This window comes from Cebus imitator, unplaced genomic scaffold (assembly GCF_001604975.1).
Source record: "Cebus imitator isolate Cc_AM_T3 unplaced genomic scaffold, Cebus_imitator-1.0 Scaffold61, whole genome shotgun sequence".
In the NCBI taxonomy this organism is placed as follows: domain Eukaryota; kingdom Metazoa; phylum Chordata; class Mammalia; order Primates; family Cebidae; genus Cebus; species Cebus imitator.
The window spans coordinates 4,841,942-4,853,748 of NW_016107376.1; the positions used below are offsets into that span (position 1 = coordinate 4,841,942).

The 11,807-nt window shown below is 47.0% G+C and overlaps 1 protein-coding gene across 2 annotated transcripts in view; it reads left to right on the forward strand.

Annotated features, from left to right (window-relative positions):
• The window catches only part of FAM171A1 (family with sequence similarity 171 member A1), a 151,000-nt gene that overhangs the window by 77,973 nt on the left and 61,220 nt on the right, over positions 1-11,807 (forward strand). For both annotated transcript variants that reach the window (XM_017529794.2, XM_017529795.2), the window contains exon 2: positions 7,240-7,467. In XM_017529794.2, the coding sequence (XP_017385283.1) occupies positions 7,240-7,467 (228 nt within the window). The remainder of the gene's footprint in view (positions 1-7,239; positions 7,468-11,807) is intronic.

An 11,807-nucleotide genomic window follows, 5' to 3' on the forward strand; every position in this document is an offset into this window, starting at 1 on the left:
AAAAAATACAAAAATGAGCCGGGCGTGGTGGTTTGCGCCTGTAATCCTAGCTACTCAGGAGGCTGAGGCAGGAGAATGGCTTGAACCTGGGAGGTGGAGGTTGCAGTGAGCCAAGATTGTGCCATTGTACTCCAGCCTGGGCAACAGAGTGAGATCCCATATCAAAAAAAAAAGAAAGAAAGAAAGAAAGAAATGTCCAATCTGCACTCTCCCATGCAGAAGCTGCTAGCCAGTCATGGTTACTGAGCACTTACAATGAGCCTGGTATTACCAAGGAGCTCAATTTTTTAATTAATTTAATTTTAATTAATGTAAACAAGTGTATATGCTCACATGTGGCTAGTGACCCCTATGCAGAGAGTGTGGTGTTAGAAGGTGGTTAGTTTCACCCCAGCATTCCTTTTGCAAACTTTTATTGACTACCTACTGGCTCTAGATACCAACTAAGCCTTAAGGTTATAAACTGAATTTTTTTTAAATGAGCCCTTATTCTTGAGGGACACGTAGGCCACACCAGACACTCTAAAATGGTGGTATGGCCAGATGCCGTGGCTCACACCTATAATCCCGTTACTTTGGGAGGTTGAGGCAGGAGGATCACTTGAGCCAGGAATCTGAGACCAGGCTGGGCAACATGGCGAAACCCCGTCTCTACAGAAATACAAAAATTAGCTTGATATAGTGGTGCATGCCTGTGGTCCCAGCTACTTGGGATGCTGAGGTGGAAGGATCGCTTGAGCCTGGGAGGTCAAGGATGCAGTGAGCTATGACTCAAAACAAAACAAAACAGTGGTACATGGGTGTCCCAGACCTTTCATCTTCAGGCACGGGGGCCCCTGCTCCAAGCTCTCTCCATGCGGGTTTTAATTCAGGGGTAAACAACCTGGTCGTTCTCATCTCAGCATGCAACTTTGCATGCTTGGTCCCTGTGTCTCCTCCTGGCCTAAGCTTAAACGACATCTCCTCAAGAAGGCGTGACCCACCCAGTTGAAAGTAGGTTCCCCGTTCTGCCTTGTGTCACCCAGGTTTCCTTGGGACACTTCTCCCAGTTCAAAATGACACTTCAGTATGTATTTAATCTCTACAACTAAAGCTCCTGAAGGTCAGGGGTCTGGTCTGCGTCATACACCCCCACAGTTGTTCCGAGGTGAAACAGACAGAAAGGGAAATGGAGGAGAAACAGAGACCATGTATCTGGAGAGCCTCCGGGGCATGTAGGATTGCTGAGTCTGGCTGGAGCACTTTCCTGAATCCACCTTACTAAGCCTTTCTAAGGTCTTTTTTTTTTTTTTTATTACATTTTAGGTTTTGGGGTACATGTGAAGAATATGCAAGATTGTTGCATAGGTACACACATGGCAGTGTGATTTGCTGCCTTCCTCCCCTTCATCTATATCTGGCATTTCTCCCCATGCTCTCTCTCCCCAACTCCCCACCCCCCCGTCCCTCCCCTATTTCCCCCCAACAGACCCCAGTGTGTGGTGCTTCCCTCCCTGTGTCCATGTGTTCTCATTGTTCAACACCCGCCTGTGAGTGAGAACATGCAGTGTTTGATTTTCTGCTCTTGTGTCAGTTTAAGGTCTTTTGAAGGAAAGTGTAGAAAAGCATTGCCTTCAAAGGGAAGGAGCTGCAGCAGAAAGGAACAGGAAGGAGGAGCCGAGGGCAGGGTGCGGGGTCAGATGGGTCGGCTGTTGCAGGACGGGAGGCTTCTGGGTTGGATCCCGTCCCTTGAATGTGGCGGCCTTTTGTGTTTGTTAGTTTGAGTCGAAGTCTCTCCTGTCATCCAGGCTGAAGTGCAATGGCACAGTCTCTCCTCACTGCAACCTCCGTCTCCCGGGTTCAAGCGATTCTCCTGTCTCATCCTACCAAGTAGCTGGGACTACAGGCACACGCCACCATACCTGGCTAATTTTTGTATTTTTAGCAGAGACTGGGTTTCCCTGTGTTGCCCAGGTTGGTCTCGAACTCCTGACCTCGTGATCCGCCCGCCTCAGCCTCCCAAAGTGCTGGGATTACAGGCATGAGCCACCGAACCTTTTTCACTAAAGGCCCAAAAGTACAGAGTTCAGGCTTTTCAGGCCTTATGGTCTCCATGGCAGCCTCTAAAGTCTGCTGTTGTAATGCAAAACCAGCTCATAGACCAGAGGCAAATGATGGGGCGTGGCTGTGTTCCAATCCAATTTCATTTCTGGACACTGAAATTTAAATTCCAGATAACTTTCATGGACTATATACAAAAGCAGGCAGCAGGCCACATTTGGCCTGAGGGCCAGGCTGAAGTTGCCACCCCTGCTGCAGGTAACAGTGGGGGTGCATCAGAGGGTTTGAGGGAAACAGAGAGAGGTCAGCTGAGTGTATTGGATAGCTCCCTCTGGCCTCAGTGGGATCTCAGGGATCAGGTCTGAAGAGGGTGACCGTTTTCGTAAAGAGGCTGGGCAGTAGTGTGGGTGATGGATGGTGAAGGCCTGGAAGTAGGACTGTGTTTCCGAGGGTGCAAAAGAAAGGCCTGCTTTGAAATGCAGAGTTTGCAATCAAAATGAGTAGGCTTTGGTGTTGGATGTGCAGGGTGAGAAGTCAGAGGATGATGTCCCAGTCTGGGTTTAGTGTAGTCTTCAGGGGACCAACTCAGCAGGGTCCTCAGCACGCACTGAGCAGCAAAGAACTACAGTGTATCTCAGGGCATATTTAGGCCTGGGGCCATTGATGGCGTCTTCCTATAAACGAGAGTCATGTAGTAACTAATTCTTCCCGTAGTCAGCTGATGGCTGCCCTGGTTGTCATTGAGTTGGGGATAATTTTGTTTGCTGTTGAATGGAGAGTCTCGTTCTCAGTGTTACTCTGTAACGGTGATGCTGCTGTGAGCTGTAAGAATTACCGCATCATACTGACATCTTGTCCTCTCATCATACCCAGCGAAGATCTAAACAATCTCTTTCAAAGTGTGTAATTGTAGAACTTAAACTATGCTTCCCATATTAGAAGAAATTCAAGTGGTAGAATCTAGGGCGTTGATTAAATCTCCCACTTTCTCTGTTTATTCATAAATCTTTTTTTCCCTCAAATCTCAGCAGTGTTTGCCTTCTTAGCAAACAGTGAAGACCTTGTAATCCCAATTATTGTAAATGTTGCATTTTCATAAAATTGCATAAATCATTAGTGCAGGGTTTTTGCTATTTGGTTATTAATGCACCATGAGTTAATTTATGTTATAATTTAGTATACTATTTGGGTAAAGACTATACATTGGGTTCAGTGTATACTGCTCAGGTGATGGCTGCACCAGAATCTCACAAATCACCACTAAAGGACTTACTCTTGTAACCAAACACCACCTGTTCTTCTATGGGAAAAAGACCTATGGGAAAAAAAAAAAAAAAAACCTTACCATTTTATCCAGCAATCCCACTACTGGTGTCTACCCAGAGGAAAAGAAGTTATTAGGTGAAAAAGATGCTTGCACACCCATGTTTATAGCAGCACAATTTGCAATTGCAGAAAGTATGGAGCCAGCCCAAATGCCCGTCAGTCAGAGTGAATAAAGAAAATGTGGTATATAAATACTATGGAATACTTAGCAGCCATAAAAGGAATGAAATAATTACATTTGCAGCAACCTGGGTGGGACTGGAGACCATTATTCTAAGTGAAGCAACTCAAGAATGGAAAAGCAAACATCGTATGTTCTCACTCGTGAGTGGGAGATGAGCTGTGAGGATGCAAAGGTGTAAGAATGACACAGTGGACTTTGGGGGCTCAGGGAAAAGGGTGGGAGGGGCTGAGGGATAAAAGACTACCCATTGGGTTCAGTATACACTGCTCGGGTGATGGGTGCACCAAAATCTCACAGATCACCACTGAAGAACTTACTCATGTAAGCAAACATCACCTGTTCCCCAAAACACATGGAAATAAATTAAAATTTAAAAAAAACAGTATACTACTTGGGGACACAGAGGACACATGTGAAATAAGAAAATATGTGTGTGTGTCATGTACATCCTGCAAGTCCACATTAAGGTAACACTGATGAGATTGGGGCGAGTTGACTGAACGTGTTTTATAATATCATCTTGATTTTCGTGAGGCTGATTTGTCCCTTTTGGGGTATTAGTTTTCTCCTATAGTATGAAGTAGCCAAGGTTGGTTTCTGTAGCCTTTGTTTGTTCTTTCTAAAACATTTTAAAAGATTTATTTGGCACACACCTATAGCTCAAAGCTCTTCAAACGTGGGAGGATGCTTTAGGGCTGGGATTCTTTAGCTCTTGTCTGTGGTTATGTACTCAAGAAATGTATTAAATAACCATGTGAAAGAATGGGTAAAAAATGATTGACTAACTGAAATTTGCAGTATTGAAAAGGCTGCTTTAGTATCATGAGACAGCTAGTTGTCAAGTTACCAACGTGGAGATTCTCAAACCAGAATGTGTCTCCATGTGTTTGCCCCAGGGTAGGCTAGAACTCTGGATATAAAGATATTAATAGGCCAGGTGCAGTGGCTCAGGCCTGTAATCCCAGCATTTTGGGAGGCTGAGGCAGGTGAATCACCTGACGTCAGGAGTTCAATAGCAGCCTGGCCAACATGGTGAAACCCCGTCTCTACTAAAAGCACAAAAAATTAGCCGGGCATGGTGGTGGGCACCTGTAATCCCAGCTACTCAGGAGGCTGAGGCAGGAGAATTGCTTGAACCCATGAGGCGGAGGTTAAGTGAGCCAAGATCACACCATTGCATTCCAGCCTGGGTGACAAGAGTGAAACTCCATCTAGAAAAAACATATTAATACTTTCTGAGAGGTTGTCTTACCTGTCCCTTTTGTTTTATATATTTTCTCCTTTCTTTTCTTTTTTTTTTTTTGAGACGGCGTTTCACTCTTCTTGCCCAAGCTGGAGTGCAATGCCGCAATCTCAGCTCACCGCAAACTCTGCCTCCCGGGTTCAAGTGATTCTGCTGCCTCAGCCTCCCGAGTAGCTGGGATTACAGTCACACGCCACCACTCCTGGTTAATTTTTGTATTTTTAGTAGAGATGGTTTCTCCATGTTTGTCAGGCTGGTCTTGAACTCCTGACCTCAGGTGATCTGCCTACCTTGGCCTCGCAAAGTGCTGGGATTACAAGCATGAGCCACCGTGCCTGGACATATTTCTCCTTTTTAACTCTCCTTTCTGAACCCCAAACCTGGTATCCCCAAGCACATGTTGGAACGCTTGCAAGCATCATGACTGCATGACACAGTTGCAGTAGCTTGTGTCAGTGCGTACTCTGCCAGCCATTACACTATTTCTGCCTATATGTTGAACTATGCATGTTTATTGTTCCGAGTTTACAGTGGGGAAACTGAGGCCTAGAGAAGATAAATAAAACGCCCATGGCCACATGGTTAGCACATGGTGGAGCTAAGATTCAAGCCTCCAGTGAGAATGGCGGAAGTCCAGAGCGTGTGCCGCTGGGCAATACTTGCAAGGCTGACCCAACACTCCTTCCTCATCCTCGCTCTCAGGCTGCTCTCTGCCCAGCCAGCCTGCAGCGGGCTCATTGACAGGCACTCCATTGAGCCCCACTCCAGAAGGTTCTATGAACATGAGCCTCTTTGGCCACCTCCTCATTCTCTGCTAGTCCTTGCCCCACCTTCCTATCCCAAGTCTTTCAGATCAAAGGCAGCTCAGAAAGCATGGCGCATGGTGCCTGCAGGTGGTCAGGTGGACGTGCATCTCCGGGCACCAGCTGCTCCCTTCCTCCCTAAGCAAATAGGGCTAATGGGAGCAGGATGCATTTCTGAGTTACCCCCCATGTGGTTCTGGAATCAGCACCCTTGATGTGATTGTTCTGCTGGAGTCTGGTCCACCACCATCGCAGTCCAGGGTTATTACAGAGTCCTCTTAATTGAATGCTTATCCTCCAGCCCTGCCTCTTCCTCAGCCCATTCTTCAACCGCAGCCACATGTTTCTATAACAAATTTGATTTCCACTCCCCTTTTGAAACCTTTGTCACCTCTCATTGCCTTTAGAATAAAGAATAATTCTTTATTGCCTCATCTGGCCTTACTTGCCTCTCCAGCTCCTACCCCTCTCCCACTCTCCTTCCAGCTTTCAGAACCTGCCACTGTTTCTCCAGGAAGCATGGCGCCCTCCTGCCTCTGAGCTTTCACACATGCTGTTCCCCCTCAGCCGTGGTGCCTTCCTGTTTACTCACACGTCTTCTCCTTCACAGTAGCTGTGCAGTTACAATTCTAGGCACAGAGCAGAAGTTCAATAACTATCCCTTCCCTGCGTTATGTAAAGTAGCCATTCTATTTTAATTTTTTAGCAATTTTTAACAGTCTGTTTCCCACATTCATGATCTGCTTTTGCCAATATTCCTAACTTGACTTCATCTGTCTTCGCAAACGTTTGCTTTCTTTTTTCCTTCTTTTTCTGATCTTCTCTTGTTCTACTGTTTGGATCCTGCCTTTTAACAGTAGTTTTCACGTCTTTTCAGTCTCATCTTTGTGATTACCAGTGCACATGGCGGGTGACTTCTGCCCATGTTTGCCAGGACTAGAGAAGGATATGGCTGCTAATGGCATAGCCCACTGTGTCCCCACTGTCGCAGCCCAAACGCCATTGAGAGAGTATTGCTGTCCAGGCACGGTGGGGCACAGCTGTAACCTCAGCACTTTGGGAGGCTGACGGAGGCAGATCGCTTGAGCCTCTGGAGGTTGAAACCAGCCTAGGCAACATGGCAAAACCCCGTCTCTGCAAAAATTAGCCCAGCATGGTGGCACACACCCAGCTACTCAGGAGGCTGAGGCGGGAGGATCAGTTGAGCCCAGGAGGTTGAGGCTGCAGTGATCCATGATCACACCCCTGTACTCCAGCCTGTGCAGCAGTGAGACCCTGTTTCAAAACACACACACACACACACACACACACACACACACACACACACACACGGTGTATTGTGTTGTGGTTACCCAATGTCTTAAAGTATAACATTTTTCTCTTGATCATTTGTTGGTGTGAGCAGGAAGAAATAAAGAAGAAAGTGGTTTGGGACAGGCTGTGGTTTTGAAAATGGGAAATTGTGTGAAGTAAAAAGAGACCTCTAAGAAGAAACTGTCCCTGGAAGAAACTGTGTATTTTGAGTGTCCACCTAGATGTCCTTAGTGTAACCCCCCCTTCCCCCTCCCATCACAGTCCTAGCAGAGTGGCTGTGAACATTTTCCACTGATAGCAACTGTTCTTTGTGCTTTCTCTACCTCCAGAGGTGACGCTGAAGGTGCACGTCAGCGACGCCAGCACCCACCAGCCCATAGCAGACGCGCTCATTGAGATCTTCATCAACCAGGCCTCCATCGCCTCTGGCACCTCGGGGACTGATGGTGTTGCCTTTATCAAGTTCCAGTATAAGCTGGGCAGTCAGTTGATCGTCACTGCCTCGAAGCATGCCTACGTGCCAAACTCCGCCCCGTGGAAGCCAATCCGGTTACCTGGTAAGGCCTTCTTCATCTTTCTCTAACACACAGAACATTGGCCAGGTGGGAGGATCACGTAAGGCCAGGAGTCTGAAACCAGCCTGGGCAGCATAGTGAGACTGCATCTCCACAAAAAATTTAAAAATGAGCCAGGCATCATGGTGCACACCTGTAGTCCCGGCTACTCAGGAGGCTGAGTTGGGAGGATTGCTTGAGTCTGGGAGTTCGAGACTGCAGTGAGCCGTGATCATACCACTGCACTCCAGCCTGGGCAATAGAACAAGAACTTGCTTCAAGAATAAAGTGAAAAAAAATAAATTAAAACATACAGATTCCAGAACTCCACCATTCAATATGGGGAGGGGAATTTGCATTTTAACAAGCAAACCCCACTCCCTTTGCGCCAGATACTGTGAATAAAAATATTTATCAAAGTTTGAGGCCACTGCTTTGTGAGCTATGGAAAATAGATTTGATATAGATACAATGGAGATCATTTAGGAATGTTTTTAAGAGAAGGGGATAAACCCAAGAGATGTTTAGCAGGTCTTGGAGAATGGACAAGAGAGAGGGAAGGAAAAGGATGACAAAGAAGGAGTGTGAGTAGGACCTCGGGTTTTCTGGCTGGTGACAAAGCAGACGGTCGCTGCAGGAACAAGCTGTGGAGTTGGGGGACTGGCCATGCCATGTTTCCCTAAAGTTGCTTGCACTGATAGCGTGAGTTAAAGACGCTCCTTCCCTCCTTCCCTCCCTCCCTCCCTCTGTGACTCCCTCTCCCCAAGCTTCAGGCTTAGGCAAACATGGACAGAGCTTAGGGAAACAGGAGGAGAGGAACAGGTGTGGGGGTCATTGGTAATAAGCTAGGTTTAGGGTATATTTAGTTGAAATTGCCTCTGGGATACCAAGTGAGCATATTTGCCACTTTAGTTTGAAATGAACTTGGGGTTCAAGAGAGAGATGGGCTAGAGGTTTAGTTTGGCTCGTCAGCGGTGTTCACTGTGAGCTCCAGCAGAGAGTGGAGGACAGTGGGCCTCAGAAAGGACCCCGGGAAGGCCTGCACAACAAGACAGGTGGTCTTTACTCAGTTACATCCCAGGGAACATTGGAGTCGAGGCTGCAGTGAGCGGAGATGGTACTAGTGCACTCCAGCCTGGGCAGCAGAGCAAGATGCTTCTCAAAAAATAATAAAATAAATTCAAGCAGAGTAAGCATTTGACCCTCCGATCGTCCACGCTGAGAGGTCACTGGAGATAACCCAGGGACATTTAGGCTGTCTCTGCCTGTTTCAGAACAGCTGCATCAAGTCCGTCCATCACTTCCCGTTATTCACAGTAGTTACGGTCCATAGTCACCTCAAACATGGAGTGAGAAGACACTGAACCACTGCTACAAGGGAAGCGCAGGGCTGGATTCCTGCAAGCCTCTGCTCCCAGCATTTTCGTGAACTGATCAGGAGTAAATATCTTTGTTTTATGTGTGTCTTTGTCCAAAGAAATCTTAGGCTGGACGTGGTCGCTCACACCTGTAATCCCAGCACTTTGGGAGGCCAAGATGGGCGGATCACCTGAGGTCAGGAGTTTGAGACCAGCCTGATCAACATGGAGAAACCCTGTCTCTACTAAAAATACAAAAATTATCTGGTCATGGTGGCATATGCCTGTAATCCCAGCTACTTGGGAGGCTGAGGCAGGAGAATCACTTGAACCCGGGAAGTGGAGGTTGTGATGAGCTGAGATTGTGCCACTGTGCTCCAACCTGGGTGACGGAACGAGACTCCGTCTAAAAAAAAAAGAGAGATCTTATTATGATATATGGATTGTTGATTCATTAACATTGAACTCACAGCCCATAGCACCGTAACTCATGCCCGGACAAAGCTGATCAAAAACACGCATTCTCTTTGTGAGGCACAATCACAGCCTCCCCCTGCTTAGGAACATTAGACAGCACTACGCTGGGGGTCATTTGACATGGTGGAATCGCGCCTGTAATCCCAGCGACTCTGGAGACTGAGGCGAGAGGAGCTGGAACCCAGGAGGTGGAGGCTACAGTGAGCTGGATGGCGCCACTGCACTCCAGCTGGGTGGCACAGTGAGACGCGGTCTCTAAAAACAAATAAATATATAGCAGAATCACCAACAGAATGTTTAAAAAGGTGAAGAGCATGACCCTGAATAGATGTGGGGGTTACAAGTAAGTTTTAGCAAGTAGAGAGGTTTACAAATCCAGGATTGGTGAGGAATGAGCACCCGCTGCACTTCGATCACACTCATTTTGACTCACTTAACGTGATCATTTGGGAAAAACCATTTCCACAGTATCAGTTTATTTATTTATTTATTTTTTGACACAGAGTCTCATTCTGTTGCCCAGGCTAGAGTGCAGTGGTGTAATCTCGGTTCGCTGCAATCTCCACCTCCCAGGTTCAAGCGATTTTCCTGCCTCGGTCTCCCGAGTAGCTGGGGTTACAGGAGCACACCACCACGCCCGCCTAATCTCGTATTTTTAGTGGAGACAGGATTTTACCATTTTGGCCAGGCTGGTCTCGAACTCCTGACCTCAGGGGATCCACGTGCCTCAGCCTTCCAAAGTGCTAGGATTGCAGGTGTGAGCCACTGCACCTGGCTGATATCTGTATTTTTAAATGAGTCAAGTCATGGGAATAATGAAGTTTAATTGACTTTTGGACAAGGCGTGAAGACACTGAGTCTCAGGCCTGCCCACCCCTGGCTGGCCCCACACATGTCGGCCCATCAGCACTTTCTGAGCTTGTGTTTGTTTCTGAAATCAAGTTAATTAGTCTAAATAATTTCTAAGAATCTTCTCATGTCTTGGATTATTTTTCTGTGTCTGCCTTTTCAATATAATAAACATATTCTGTATTAGTCTGTTCTCACATTGCTATAAATATTTCCTGAGACTGGGTAATTTAATGTAACCGGATCACAGTTCAGGGGCAGAAACAGGAGGCATGGCGTCTTCGGCTTCTGGGGAGGCCTCAGAAAGCTTCCAGTCATGACAGAAGGCAAAGGGAGCATCAGACATCTCACATGGCCAGAGCAGGAAGAAGAGAGAGAGGTGCTACCCACTTTTAAGCAACCAGATCTCACGAACACTCACTCGCTATCACAAGAACAGCACCAGGATATGATTTTAAACCATTCATGAGAAACTGCCTCATAATCTCATCACCTCCCATCAGGCCCCACCCCCAACACTGGGGATTACAGTTCGACGTGAGATTTGGGCAGGGACGCACATCAAAACCCTGTTGTACTCTTAACTAGAACTTAACAGGAAACATCACCACAATTTAGCCTATTGTGAAAAGCAGGGTCAGTTTGCGTTTGTGCATACTTTTGGAGGTGAGGGCTCACACTTCTGGTATTTCAGATAACCGGGCAAGGAAGAGGGAAGAGCTGGGAGCCTCTTCTAAAATACGTTGACAATTTGAAACTAAAAGCTGCTTTCTTTTCCACACGTGTGCAGCACGCTGCTTGTGTTTGCATGAGCGTTCTTATGAGATCTGGGGATGGATTTCCTTTTTCATCCTTAACAATAGCTCCTGGAGGACGTGTTAAGGTTTTTTCCCTTTCAAGGAAGGGAGGAGAGGGAGGAACCCAGCATAAGGAAAACACCCTCCATCTGTGAAGGCAGGTAAGAGTAAACTTAGCCATACGCGACAGGCAATCTGTCCACTAAAGGCTGTCATCATTCTACATCTTTTTTTGAGATGGAGTCTCGCTCTATCCCCAGGCTGGAGTGCACTGGTGTGATCTCGGCTACCTGCGATCTCTGCCTCCCAGGTTCAAGCGATTCTCCTGCCTCAGTCTCCGAAGTAGCTGGGCCTACGGGCACACACCACCACACCCAGCTAATTTTTGTATTTTTAGTAAAGATGGGATTTCACCATGTTGGCCAGGATGGTCTCAATCTTGACCTCGTGATCTGCCCACCTTGGCCTCTTAAAGTGCTGAGATTACCATGCCCGGCTCATTCAACCTGTTAATTATTGCTGTCTCTGCAGTGATTGCCCTGGCCCAGGTCCTGAGCGATGGTCCAAGACTATGGCAACAGCCTCCAGCAGGTTGTTCTACCCTTCAGACCACCTACCATATGACTGAGCATTCGTGTATTAAAATATATGTGTGCAGTTCGTGTATTAAAATATGTCCCTGTGTAAAATTCTCTGGTGGCCTCGGGAGGAAGTAAACGTGACACAGAGCTCCTCCCTGGTCACCTCTCCCTTCTGTATCTCATAGTCTTCCACCTGGGCAATGTGTCATTCTCTGGAGTCTGGCATTGATACCCTGTCTGTGTTCATCTGCATTGTTCTCTTGGCAAACTTGCCATTTTTT